The 15145-nt window shown below is 39.0% G+C and overlaps 1 protein-coding gene across 7 annotated transcripts in view; it reads right to left on the minus strand.

Annotated features, from left to right (window-relative positions):
• Positions 1-1427: 1427 nt before the first annotated feature.
• The window catches only part of slc38a10 (solute carrier family 38 member 10), a 45603-nt gene continuing 31885 nt past the window's right edge, over positions 1428-15145 (minus strand). For 4 of the 7 annotated variants that reach the window (XM_077200469.1, XM_077200467.1, XM_077200468.1 and 1 more), the window contains 7 exons: positions 13233-13395; positions 11007-11174; positions 10458-10922; positions 10146-10244; positions 7774-7794; positions 5064-5312; positions 1428-4252 (listed from right to left, as the gene is read on the minus strand). In XM_077200469.1, coding sequence (XP_077056584.1) covers positions 3120-4252; positions 5064-5312; positions 7774-7794; positions 10146-10244; positions 10458-10922; positions 11007-11174; positions 13233-13395 — 2298 coding nt within the window. In that variant the 3' untranslated portion in view covers positions 1428-3119. The remainder of the gene's footprint in view (positions 4253-5063; positions 5313-7773; positions 7795-10145; positions 10245-10457; positions 10923-11006; positions 11175-13232; positions 13396-15145) is intronic. The other 3 variants (XM_077200472.1, XM_077200470.1, XM_077200471.1) reach the window with 1 other exon arrangement.

Below are 15145 nucleotides of genomic sequence, written 5' to 3' on the forward strand. Positions count from 1 at the left end.
CACCAGTTGATTATTACATTAAAAAAAAGCTAAAAAATAAATAAATTTGTATTACTAGTTTTCTGAAATATGCAAATGAGGCATTGTCTAATTAAATATGCACTTATTTGCATACATTTCTACAACAAAAATCTTAACATTGGATGAAGTCAGGTTCAAAATGATTGTTTCATTTATTTGATATATTAGAGTCAAAGGTTTTTACAGAGGGGATTTTGGATATCTTTATTTATCACTCCACAAATCAGAAAATACTGTTAACAGCCAAAAATAATTAAATTTTCTCCATTTTTTTAGGAATAAAATGTCGTATGGAATCAGGAAAATTATACATGAACAAACCCCTTTGTAAAAAACCTTCATAATATGGATAATAATAAAACTGTAAAGTTTTGTGTATGTAAGTGTTACTGAAGTTAAGTAACTTGCATATTTCTGGCACCTTGTAGGAGGAAAGACTTATTTTGAGAAAACGGTCTTTAAAGATATATACTGTAATTGAAATCTACAGATTCAAATAGATAAAATGCACTAAAAGATACAGTTAAAAGTGTATTTTGGATGTTTTCTGTCCACTAGTCTGAAAAAACACTTTATGGAAAGCCAAAAATGCCCCAAATCTCAAAATTGACATATGCATGAAAAAACAGTTTTTGCCTGTAGTGTCTCACCTAAAAGTAAAAAGTTTCCAGATAAAATAATACTCAAGTAAAGTACATATACTCAAAAAGTGTACTTACAGTAAGTACAGTACTCAAGTGAAAGTACTTTGTTACTGTCCACCGCTGTTTATCATGCCAATACTTGACATGGCAAATCAACCAGGGACAGCAACAATGTTTTAAACATTTCTAATTCTTTTATAGTCATCAAGCATGCCATATTTATGACACCATATTAATTGAGAGGCTAAACAGGATATTGTGCATTCAAAAAATAGTGTGTCACAGTGCAGGACTGTTTAAAGGGACAGTTCACCCAAAAATGAAAATCATTTACTCACCCTCAAGTTGTCCCAAACCTGCTTTTCTTTCTTCTGCTGAACAGAAAAGAAGATATTTTTGATGAATTCGGGTAACCAAACAGTTGCTGGGGGCCCACTGACTTCCTGAGTTTGTTTTTGTGTTTTTTTTGGTCAATGGGGCCCTTCAACTTTTTGGTATACCCACATTCTTCAAAATATCTTTTTTTGTGTGTTCAGCTGAAGAAAGAAATTCATAGACCACTTGAGGGTGAGTAAATGATGACAGAACTTTCATTTTTGGGCGAACTATCAGTTTAAATGAACTGCACAATTTTTTTGTTGTTGAAAAATGTACTATTCACTATAAAATGTAACCTAAAATCCTAAACTTGAGCGGAAAAGTTAATAGACATAATTTGTACATAACTTGAAATATGAACACAAAGAACATTTTGCATAGAAATTTGGGTTACACATAAATCATTTTATTAAGTTAACCCAATTTTTACCCAACAGAACAAACTAAAATGGTTTAGGCCAAATAGTTATCAACTTCTGAAATCTGCTAACATGTAACTTGAGCATTTTTATGAGCATTTTTAAAAGGTCTCCACGTCATCTGCTAACTTTTAAACACCTGCACTGGGATAAGTAAGCTGTGTTACTGAGAAGGCAGCATTCCATTAATATCTCTCTCTCAATTACCATGATGAGTTTAACCAGGAAGGTATAACAAAATGCAGTTGGGGGAAAAAAGACGCAATCCACACACAGTGTGAGTGTAACATACTTCACATACACATCACTGCAGAACATAAACCCATGAGACACTGATAAGAATCACATCTTCATAGGCAAATATATGGAATGTAGAACAACAAAGCAATGCAACCCTGAAAAGAAATCCATCGCACAGTGAAAACAAATAATTGACTGTGGGAAACAGTTACGTTCAACACTAAATCAAGAATCTATATGGTCCAATTTCAGACAAACTTCAAAAGATGAGAGTTGAGTACTTTCATAGTGATAAACCGTCAAAGACGAGCTGAACACACTGAAACAAATCAAAAGATGAAAAACAATACGCACAATAATTTTGTCAGCTAGCAATAAATCAGACATTTTGCATCAGTCAGAACATCAGCGATTCTCATACTTCATTCACTTATAGCTGGTTTCACTAACTATTAGATGTAACACTTAACAATATAGTTAAATATACTATTAATTATCATAAGTTAACTCTTTGGAAGAAAAATCTGATACTGCAGCAGACCCACAAAGAAAGACACTCCTTTAAAAGGCGTACATTTGATTGCATTAAAAAGAGAAAAAACTTAAAACATTAGATCAAAATATGGACTTTGGATGAATATGAAAGAAAATATTTTCAGGATTTTTCTGAAACCCATTAAGGAAGTCTCTGGCTGGACTTAACAATGTACACTGGAAAAACAAAGATGTCAGTGACTGTAGTCTCAGATAAGAAACTTATTTTTTACCAATCTGAATACTGAACATATTGGCCAAGGTAACATTAACACTCCATGTTTAACATACAGAATAGCAGATTGAAAACACTAAGGCACAGTAAATGTTCCAATAGTTCCTAGAGAAAATAAAAATGAGGTCCTACAAAGATAAAATATTTTTTTTAAACTCACCTCAAATTTTTTGTAAAGCCGACGGCAGTTTCTGGCTGCTATTTTCATTCACGGAAGGAAGTATGCAATAACTAAATTACATTTTACAACTTGGCATATCATTTACCATAGCAGACACAAGGGGGAACACTTGTGCCGTTTTCCTTCCTATTCCTTCCTGCGGTCCAAAACACAATATTCTTAAATGCCCTGCGTGCCCATCAAGGCCCATTTTTAATGTGATGCCCGCTCAGTTTATTAGACTAGACAGTCTGTTTATTGCACCAGATTCAGCAAATCTCACACATAACAATAATGGAGGCTCTTAGGGACTATGGATTCAGTGTTCCCCGCGGACAACTAAAGGATCACATCAAAGTGCCCACTGTCATCATGAACCCAAAAGGAATGTTGTCAACTTTTAAAATGAGCAGGAAAGAGAATCTTCTCACAGCCAGATCACTTTGTCTGCACGTCCATTTGAGGTTGTCATTCCAGAACATTCTACTCTAGTCTTCATTCTCCTGCCTTTGAAACGTCTGTTTAAGCTGGCGTGTGTGAACCAGAGACCCTGCCAGCAGCTGTCCTTTTAAGTCTAAACCTTCTACGTCCCGCAGAAGATCCAGGTCAGCACCTCCTCCACCCTCAGGGTCCACAGCTCTGCGCCTCCTCCTAAGGTCATTCTCTCCGCTCCTCTTTTCCTCTATATTCTCCTTCAAGTCCCTGCCTCCTTTTTGCTTAGGCATCGACGGGAGTTCTGCTTCGGGTGCACCTTGCTCTTTCTTCGCGTCAATGACCTGCTGTAGTTGGTCTAGTCGTTCCTTCTGCTCAAGCATTCTTTTCTCCTTCTTGGCACGTTCCACGATCTCTTTATCCGTCTTCTCTCGTTCCCGTTTTAAACTCTCATCCTCAAAACTTCCCTTGTCCCGCCGCTCCTTCTCCTGCCGTTCACGTTGCGCATCAATGGCCTGTTGCATCTGGTCTAGCCGTTCCTTGTGCTCGAGCAATCTTTTCTCCTTCTCAACACGGTCCATGATCTCTTTATCCATCTTCTCTTGTTCCTGTTTTAACCTCTCTGCTTCAAGCCTTTCCTTCTCTAGCTGTTCCTTTTGCTGCCGCACGTGTTCTAGCTCCTGCTCGCGTGCCAGTTCCTCTCGTCTTTCCCGCTCCTTCCTCTCCTTCTCAACACGGGCCTGCACCTCCTTCTCAATCCTTTCCTTATCCAACTTGTCTTTCTCTATTCTCTCCTTCTCCGCCTCCAGTTGGGCCAGTTTCTGATTCAATCTCTGCTCCTCATCAAGAGCGTCAGGATTGATTTTGGGTGGTTCTGGTTCTCGTTGGTGCAGCGGAACACCTTGGGCATCGACCTCTGCAGGAACTGCTTTGCCTTGCCCTGCTTGTTTTTTCAGCTCCAGTTCCTTCTTGAGAACTTCAGCACCTCCTTCTTGCACTGATTCAAGGGCATTGTGGGGAAGACCGGCTACAACATGAGCCTCTTTTGCTGCTGGGTCCTCAGGAACCGGCTCACCCTGGGGCTGTTGCAATTGGGCCGAAATGACAGCGGCAACTTTAGGCTTCACTGACCCCGCCATCCCTTCCAGCTGCCTCTGCACAACATTCTCCACCTCACCTGCAGCCTCACCTACAAAAGACATGATGCGTTTCATTACAAAATCAATGCAAAATCACTTCAGAAGGGAGCACCAATACTGCTCATTCTCTTTTTATTTTTCACTACATGACCAGGGCCACAAATAAATTTGAGAAGAGCTGTGTCTGTATTGGTACCACAAGTATGTAACAATGAATGCGTTTACATGCACATTCTTAACTAGATTATGCTTAATAAGCCGGCAATGCACGTGATCGTGTAATCGCATTAACCCGTTTTCCTTTATCGGAGTAAGGTCATAAAAGGCTTATGTATAAAACTATCATCACAGCTAGATTTTTGCCCCTAAGGCGGTTTCGCCCAGCATGTAAATGCATTAACCAGCTTTCTGTTGGCTTGTTGAAGTGCGCATGTGTGATACGTGACCGGAACGCATCCAGACAGAGCAACTCTTTTTTGATTACTCTCTTTTCTTGAAACCTCGTGCAGAAGCAGCAGAGGTGGTACAGTCAAAATGCTGTATCTGTAACTGCACGAGAGGATAATATTTGAGCCGTAAGTTTCCCGCTGACATTGAAATACTCTAATATATGCTTATTAATCATCACAACCGACATAACAAATGACATACTCTGAGTAGGATACGCAAATTAAGTTTTGACGTCACTACTGGGAAATAACCTGATTTATTAATAAAGTATTGTAAAGGCAGTTTACTTGCATTGTTTGGTTATTGGTTTTCATGTAAACAACAAATTATTTAAATAAGCTGATTTTTGTGAGTTATCAGCATACTTTTGTGCTTGTAAACAAGATCATTATCTGACTTTTAGAGACTAACCTGCTGCTGCCTTTGGTTCAGCTTCTCCTTCTTTTACTTGATGGACCTCATGTTTTTCCTCCTGGTCCACATGTCTTTTCTGCTGTTCTACTGCCTTTGGTTCTTCTTCTCCCTCCTTAATTTGGTGGATCTCCTTGTGTTGCTCCTCAATCACTGCCAGAAGTTTTTCTTGTTGGTCCAGAAGCCTTTTCTGCTGTTGTTGCTGCACCTTAATGACCTGCAGCAGCATAGCATGGTCCAACTGACCCTCTGAGGATCAGTCAAACAGAAAGGAAAAAGAGAAGAAACAATGATCCAACATGCCTTAAAATATACCATAATACGTAAAAATGTGATTAATAAAATGTTATTTAAAATTTTAAATCCTTTGAATATAAATTACAATGTACTTATCTATGGCAAAAACAATTGTCAGTCTGGTTGTTTATCAAATTAAAACTAGATTTTTAATTTTTCTTAAGAAAATGTTAGTGGCGAATGCCTATACAAAACCTGCCGCTGTGAGTTGTAGTTGGCCTGGTAACTTTTCCACTATTTGCTAAGCAATATTCCAAACAAGGTGTTCTGAATCTCAAGCGTATTGTTAAGTTCTTCTAGGTTGTTGCTAAGGTATTTCTATGCAGTTAGTAGTGCATTGTTAGGTGGCTGGTAGGCGATTGCTGTGTTGTTCTGTGTGATTTTTAGTGCACTGCTTGCCAGTTGCTAGATAGTTACTAGGGTGGTTCTATGCATGTGATAAGGCTATGTAATATGGAATCCTAACAACATCAATATGGAATTCTACCAAATAAACCACTTTTATCATAAAAGAAGAGACATTTTTACTTCTAGAGCTATAGAACACTATACACACATAAGCCGCCTTTCCAGCGTCGAGCAGAACGGTTCTAAGGACAGTAAGGACTGGCTCCAATTGTATTTCCACTTGAGCTTGGTACAGCACGACATGATAACGAACCGTTCTCGGCCCGGAATTTTCAGCACAGTTGGTCACTTGTCCGTTGCCTGGCTATCAATTTCTATGTGCACTATTTGAGCAATTTATAAAAATAAAAAAAATAATACGATTTTTTTTTAAAAATCTGATCATCCTCCATAACGGTCGCTATTCTCTCATATCGTCTGTAAACTTTTGTGTTACTAAGGCAATGACTGACACATTTGTATTACATGCCGAATTGTTCTGTTATCAGCAACACAGTGGAAAATGAAACCATATCTGTACCGGCTGTCCTGCATCATCACGGAATGGAACAGTTAAGCAAAGAGAACTGTTTGGCCCCGATGGTGGAAAAGCGGCTATATACACTCACCTAAAGGATTATTAGGAACACTAATACTGTGTTTGACCCCCTCTCACCTTCAGAACTGCCTTAATTCTACGTGGCATTGATTCAACAAGGTGCTGAAAGCATTCTTTAGAAATGTTGGCCCATATAGATAGGATAGCATCTTGCAGTTGATGGAGATTTGTGGGATGCACATCCAGGGCACGAAGCTCCCGTTCCACCACATCCCAAAGATGCTCTATTGGGTTGAGATCTGGTGACTGTGGGGGCCATTTTAGTACAGTGAACTCATTGTCATGTTCAAGAAACCAATTTGAAATGATTCGAGCTTTGTGACATGGTGCATTATGCTGATGGAATTAGCCATCAGAGAATGGGTACATGGTGGCCATAAAGGGATGAACATTTTCAGAAACAATGCTCTGGTAGGCCGTGGCATTTAAACGATGCCCAATTGACACTAAGGGGCCTAAAGTGTGCCAAGAAAACATCACCCACACCATTACACCACCACAACCAGCCTGCACAGTGGTAACAAGGCATGATGGATCCATGTTCTCATTCTGTTTACGACAAATTCTGACTCTACCATCTGGATGTCTCAACAGAAACCAAGACCCATCAGACCAGTCAACATTTTTCCAGTCTTCAACTGTGCAATTTTGGTGAGCTCTTGCAAATTGTAGCCTCTTTTTCCTATTTGTAGTGGAGATGAGTGGTACCCGGTGGGGTCTTCTGCTGTTGTAGCCCATCCGCCTCAAGGTTGTGCGTGTTGTGGCTTCACAAAATCTTTGCTGTATACCTCGGTTGTAACGAGTGGTTATTTCAGTCAAAGTTGCTCTTCTATCAGCTTGAATCAGTCGGTCCATTCTCCTCTGACCTCTAGCATCAACAAGGCATTTTCGCCCACAGGACTGCCGCATACTGGATGTTTATCTCTTTTCACACCATTCTTTGTAAACCCTAGAAATTGTTGTGCGTGAAAATCCCAATAACTGAGCAGATTGTGAAATACTCAGACCGGCCCGTCTGGCACCAACAACCATGCCATGCTCAAAATTGCTAAAAATCACCTTTCTTTCCCATTCTGACATTCAGTTTGGAGTTCAGGAGATTGTCTTGACCAGGACCACACCCCTAAATGCATTGAAGCAACTGCCATGTGATTGATTGATTAGGTAATTGCATTAATGAGAAATTGAACAGGTGTTCCTAATAATCCTTTAGGAGAGTGTACAGTAAACTAGATGAATAATGGTCAATGTATAAACACAGGTAACAGACTATTAACTGTTATTAACAGACTAATAACTATTAGTAACAGTTATGATTGAAGTGTGAGAGAATGACTTTAAAATAATAGCAAAGATGACAGACTGAATGAACTGAGAACAGCAGATATAAGACACATCATCTCGTACCTGCAACAATCTTTTTAATCACTGTAGGAGGCAGGAGTCCATGGCACAACAGAATGGTGGAGGAGATAAGAAATCGAGAAACAAAAGAGAAAAAGACAGCAGAAAGAGTGCAAAGTGCCTTAATAAAAAACAAGCCACGTGAAAGAGACAGATTTAAGATTTAGTGCTTTCTTGCAGTATATCTGAGCATAGCAATGCAATGTGACAGTTCAGATGTCGGCCAGAGAAAATAGAGAAAATAAAACAGTTACTTAGAAAAGAAAAAGAGCAAGATAGGTTCACATATCAAATACTACTTTCTAGTGTATGGATTGAATAAAAGTAATTTGTTTAATAAAATGATCTTGTGTTGTATCCTACTAAGTCATGGGTAAAGGAGTATATATATATATATATATATATATATATACATACCAGTAAAACTACAGTCGTCTGCTGTAGTTTTACTGGTCACCTTGCTATTTTATAGTTGTATCCGGTAGGCTACTAGCTACAGGGCTGTAACAATATGCGATATGAAACCGAAATCGCGACACTCAGATCCACGAACCTGTATCGCATGCGAGAAGGCAAAATTGCGACACACCCCTTCCAACTCCCAGAGTTATCCTTCCCGTCCGGATCCAATGCTACCACATCTTTAAATTACTATTAGTATTATTTGAAGTTAAGATGATAAAATACGTAGACATACACCACAAAACTAGTTGCGGAATAATTATTTAAAATTTAGCAATTGCGTTATGGACATGCATTTTCTGAGAATGTATATTTCAAGTTTTGACTGCAAATGTCATTTAATACCAATATATCGAAACGTCTGTTTGTATATCCATACTCCCTTAATAAAGGAGTCCAGACATTAGAAAAATATCTGTCTACACATGCGTTTTATATTTAATATGAGGGAAATAAACATGCGTGACACAAAAAATATTTAACTTTTAGGCCAAATATTGTTTAGTACTTCTGTGAATTAGGCTACACGGCGCAAACCAAAAGTAATACCCACCGGATGAAAAAGGGTTGGCTTTCCACAGAACATAAAATATTCATTTTATTTTATTTTTCTTGTTCGCATTTATGAGGAAAAAACAATGTTACGGACGTGACCACTCTGAAAGCGGCACTAAAAGACTGCTTTAAAACTTTCACAGAGACATCAAACAGATGCACAAAGCCTTTCTTTAAAGTGAATTTCGATTTGTATTAATTGTATCTTAATTTTAATCAATGTTTCATCAACCAAATTGCCTGGAATTAATAAATATGTAGTAAATATAGCAGACAATAGATATCACGGCATTGAAGGCGCTGGTGCGTGAACTGGGGCTCATCTCATAAATGAACCGAGACTTAGCGTGTAAGTTAGGCTAGCCTACTTGCCTCACAGACATGTCTACTTTTAAACAGAACAATTCAAAACGAAAGAAAACAGACTGTTCTCTGTTTATGTAATCTGTATGAAATGTGCATTTCTCTCCGGCGCGTTCACTAGGGTGCTGCGAAGATCGCGAGTCAGCATCGTCAACTTCATCTTTGCATCCAACACTAACATATTCAGTCATTACTTTTGCCGGTTCTTTGTGACAGCTTTTAGGTGCTTTATTGGCAGCGCCACCTTTACATGTTACATGAACGCGTCACCACCTCATCAACGCACCGGTGACCTCAACATACACTTAAAGTCTTTGTTCTTCTATAGCAAATTATAATATATTGCACTATCAGGAAGACATGGGCCTAACACATTCAGCCAGTTGGAACAGAAAAACACACCAGAATAGGCCTGTTTAGTAAGCAGGATTTGATGGCCGCATTCCTACACTTTTAAAATGCAATTCAATGTGGAAGTAATTCAAGTATTCAGAATACGTTACTCAGATTGAGTAACGTAACGGAATACGTTACAAATTAAATTTTTGGGCATGTATTCCTGTAACGAAATACGTTTTGAAAGTATCCTTCCCAACACTGTATATATATATATATATATATATTATATACACGCATATATATATTATACACACACACACACCTATATATATATATATATATATATATATATATATATATATATGAATTATGAATATTATGAATCTTAGATATTGTGTAACGATAAACCTATGATGAATTGAGAAAGATAGATAGAAAAAGTCCATTGTCCATTTCCCACTAAGAAACAAGGGTAGAAACCATCTGGCCAGGAGTTATGAAGGATAACAGAACCAGAAAAAGAGAAGGGAAAATTGCAACTGTGAGCTCACACATCTGACTGAATAATAGAACAGGAACCACTATTTTTCAAACCTATTTCAAACCAGACTTCCTATAGCTTATAGACAATGTTCTATGATGGATAAAGCACTTACCTTCCATCTTATCCCCATCTCCATCCTTGTTTGCTCCTCCATCCTTTCCATCTGGAACCTTCTCTTCCTTGTGCTCATGCACAAGAAGCTTCTCCTTCGCTGGAGGAAGCACAGTCAATGAATGAACAATTAATTTGCTTGGACTTTATGATGTGCCATATAAACAGAATATGAAGAAATACAAAAGGTCAAATACTACTACATAAGAGTTTATCAGTCATGTACGCTAAACAGAAACTAGATGTTTACATTTGATGAATATCTGGGAGGTTGCCAGAGAGTTGTTAAGGAGATGCTAATGTGTTCACTTACATTTCTCATCCTGTGGTTCAGGGGCTTTCTCAATCTCCTCTGGTATCTTTTCTCTGGCCACTTCATTCTTATCATGCTTTTCATTCGCTTCAGGCAGGTTTTCTGGTTCTTTATGTACAACCAAGGACTCAACCTTCTTCAAATCTTCTGCATTTTCTGCCTTGTCCAATACTTCATTAGCTGCAAGCTGGTCTTGATTTACAAACCTTCTCACCACATCTATTTTTTCTTTTGACTTCTCCTCTTTTATAGATTCCTGCCCTAAGTCTTGTGCCTGCCCTGCTCCCTGCTCAGCAAGAATCTCCTCCTCCTCTCTGGCAGGTAGTTTCTTTTCTTCCTCCACAGCTACAGGTTGTTTCTTTTCATCCTCTAGCTCCTCCTGGTTTTTGATCTCATCTATCAGAACTCTGTCATGAGGGATGGGCGGCTCATGGCGGTGGGCTTCCCCTTCTGGGAACGCTACACCTGTAGAAGAGAAGTCATAACTCTTAACTGCTCAGTGCTCAGAGGTTCATAAAGCCATCAAAATTACAAAGCTAAATGCATTACCTGCTCCAGGGCGATCCAGCTGAACCTCTTCCTCCTTATTCTTTCCTTCAGCCACTTCCACAGGTACTTTAATTTGAGGGGGCTCTGCTGCTTCCTGCTCTGCTGGCTGTTCAATCTCTATTGGGGGCCTATCTGGCTTCTCTCCTGGATGAGGATCCACTCCATTCTCTTTCATTAGAAACAGACAGACAAACTAGATGTCACAATGTGCAAAAAACAAAAAAATTATTTCAAATTTCTGTGCAAGGTAAAAGGCATGTCAAAATGATCCCATATCCAATGTTATCAACCTATGGCTCTCAGGCTTCAGGTGGCTCTTTAATGATGGTCTCAACGTTTTTTGATTTTTTTTGGTTCTTTACTTGTAATTTACAGTGTGACTCCTTGACAAAAACCTTACTTTAGGTAAAGACAAACTAATTCAAATAAAGCAAAATTATTGTTAACAACATTGCATAGGTCTTCATTATGGCAAAAATCTTAAAAGTTGAAGGTATAAATTGAATTTATCCATTGAGCATTAACTGGATTGTTAAAAAGTGGGCGTTCCATACTAGAACAGACCACTGCAGCTCATTGAGCAGGGTCTCTACACTACCAGATGAAAATTTGAACACACTATTCTCTATTTTCCTACATTCAAAATAGAAAAGTCAACCAATCAAAACCATCGTGTATTTTCTTGTATCTTGTAGCAGCACAATGTGTTTAGTCCCTGATAAAATAAACAAAAAAATGTCACTGTTTTCACTGAATGTTACACCAAATAAGAGCTGCCTTGGAGAGAATAATAGACTTCTTTCAAAAAAATTACAAAATCTTACAGACCCTTAATTTTTTAATGGTAGTGTATATAGAATTGACGAATTAGAGGGTTTGGTCACATGAGTCAAAAAATAAAGCTGTTTCAGAGAAAGGTAATACTAAATAATAAACTATATATTTTTTATTTTCTTTGGAATAGCATTTCACAATAAGACAATGAATGTGTATTAAAAAACAAATAGGGTAAATTTTAATTTGTGCAGATTAAGAAGGCTTTTTACAAATGCGAGTCTCTAAAACCAAAGAACCTTATCTTAAACTGGCTGTATCTTAAACTGGCTAAGGCTGAGTAACACTGTCATATGCAATATTTATTTACCCATAGCAAGAAGCCTGAAACTAAAATATGTGCATGCTTTTCAGTTGCAGGCCAGTCATAAAAATCCCAGAGTGCACCACACAAATACCAGTAGAGGGCAGCAGAGCATGAAAGACCAACAGGATACGAGTAAACCTTAAAGATTTCTAATAAGGGTACGAGATGGATGCTCAGTGCTTTCCATATAACCTTGCCACTCATCCTGTGCAAAACAGCCTTTGAATATTTACAATGTTCACACCTTACTTTAACCGGAGTGCACTACTGTAACAGATAATCTATTGCTCGACAGCATTTATGCATATGCAGAAAGGAGTTACACATTTCAAATGAGAAAGGATAGCAGTCTTGATAAACATTATCTAAGGGAGCGAGACAAGAAGAAGGGAGTTGAAAAGAAAGAGCAAGCAGTTAAGGGGGTTGGGTGCACTTCCCTACAATCCTGAAAACCAAAGCGTGCCTGTGTGTACTCGTACAGCTGCAAACGCACACCTCTACATGCCCGCGGGCCCCATGTTCCACTCGCTCGCTCGCTGAGCCCTGCGTTTTCATACAGCTGCCCTCAACAGCACGCTGTAAACAGGAAACAGGTGTGGAAGTGGGTGTTCGCTCAATGATAAATGCCAGTGTCAGTCCGCAGGAGGGAGTGAGATGGAAAGGAAGGAGGAGTGGCAGAACAGAAAAGGAGAGGTAATGGAGGATGAAGTTGTTGGGACGCTCCTGGTATGTGCATTTTTACGAGCCTCTGTCCTGTATCAGCCTGTGTTGGAGGGAACACTGTCGTTTCTGCCCTCTCCCAGATTTGGACGCCCTCCCATCTTTCCCCTGACCGGAGCCATAACGGGAAAACGCCACCGGCCGTTTCACTGCTGCTCTGGGACACCGAGCGCTCAGGTTTGAAGGGCGTCATTCAGGTCACTGATTCAAACAGAGGCCTTCTACTGGAGCTATTCATTTGTGCTCCTTCACAATTCTTTGTTTTTCCTCATTATAACTCACCTTTTCAGAACTTCATTTTCTATTTTGTACCATTTTTCAACTGATTATAACTCTCTCTCTATAAATATTAGGCAGAGATGTACCTGGTACTTTGGGCAACTCTTGGGGGATGAGGATAGGAAGCTTGTTCTCAGTTCTTGCGGGGACATCCAGAGGGGGGTTTAATTTCTGCGGCTCGGTGGAGGAAATGGACAGCGTGGTGAAGGTACTGATGAGCAGGATACCGAGACCGACCCACAGAACCAGCTAAAACAGAAAGAGAGGAATGAAGAGAGAAAAGAGAGTTAGTGTCATCTGAAATACTTGTCTTCTTTTTTATTGTCAGGCTCTATTAAATGCACTCAAAATATAATATAAAAAAAACAATTTATACAGACAGGGATTTAAATACACCATGTTTTAGATGAATATATATATTTTTAATTTCTGCATTAAAATTCATTTTGAAATAACACCTTAGATCATAATGCAAAACGTTGCTATGTGGATAAAAAAAACAAAGCTGGAAATGATCGTCACAATTTCAGAAAGTTTAATATATATACATATCTGTTGAAAATTAAATATCAACAGACAATTTGACTTTTTTATGTTGTATGTCCATGTAGTCAAATTAAATTACCTCCCAAAAAAATCCCATATTAAAAAAATATGTTTACTTTGAAAACTAACAAATATAATTAAGACATGTACACTAACAGGTATTCAATGTATTAAGAAATTATTATAAGTTTTACTTAATGATTACCCCCCCCCCCCCCCTTACAAAAATAAGATAAAAACTGGTCAATTAAATGAAATCAGTAAAATGGTAATAAGTGTTTTTTCTTTCGCAGAAGATATCTTATTTATAAAAAAAAAAATGGATGGAGTTGTTATCCTCGCTCATTCAGAGTTGGCCAGAAGTTTAGAAAATTGGTGCAGAGTGCATTGGCTGACCAGAATGTTTGCGATTGTGGGTTTTTGATCCACATCTTTCATCTCTGGGATGTGTTCAATGTGAGTCCTCATGTTTGTAGTGCACCTAACATACTTCACTTTAACTTTACACAGCTTGCATTTTGCATACACCTTGTCAAGCTTCCCCTAGAGATGATAAAAATCAAAAGTTTCTTCAAGTGCTTGACCTCACTGAGAATGGGAAGGATGTATTCGTTTTCCCCCTCCTTTGCTCAAGGATACTCCACTTCTGCTGCACTTCCTGCTCATGGCGTGAGGTGTGTGCTCTCTAAACTGTCCCAGTGCAGTACCGCTCTGCTCAATACAGAGCTGGCAAGGGTATCGTTGGCATCCGATCTACAATAATGTCCTACAGTCATTAATTGTGCCCCAAACGCTGATGAAATCTATTAAAGCAGGCCCTTCCCAGTTTCACTGCCCCTGAACTGTGGGTATTCTTTGTGCAGCAGTGGACCTGGACATGTCAAGCTGCTTGGCATGAGACATGGAAGACTGGCATTATACACTCACGCCAACACAAACATCTGTTGCGCTCATTATGACAAGAAGCTCTTTTGGAATGATCCTCGCCCCAATATCAGAAACACCACCCATTTGGGTGGACTCCAGTGTTTGGGAAGTGACCCTGGTGGCAAAGACTCATGGGCATGGAAGTATGGCATGGTTGGGAATAAAGAACAATGAACATCAGTATGTTGGCTGCTCGCAAACCACACGATGCAAGAGAGGTGAGGGAGACATCAGCATTGTGGTTACACATCATCTTAGATGAGACCTCAGTTGTTTTCACTCTATTGTGAGAGAGCAAAGGCATCTGTAATTTGGGCGAGAGACGGAGGGGGCACAGCTCGAGGCACAGAGCCAGACAGTGCCAGCACACACACAGTGGGAGTGACTCCACACAGCAAGTTAATGCACTTGCAGGATATCAAAATTAATGAAAAACTCCATTACAAAGAGAGAAGAGCAGCTGCCTTTTCTTCCTCACATACAATCCAAGTGCATTCCAATTTCAGCTCACATCAGATTTCACACA

Source organism: Siphateles boraxobius, unplaced genomic scaffold, assembly GCF_051911475.1.
Source record: "Siphateles boraxobius isolate OS27281-9 unplaced genomic scaffold, OSU_SipBor_1 46, whole genome shotgun sequence".
NCBI lineage: Eukaryota > Metazoa > Chordata > Actinopteri > Cypriniformes > Leuciscidae > Siphateles > Siphateles boraxobius.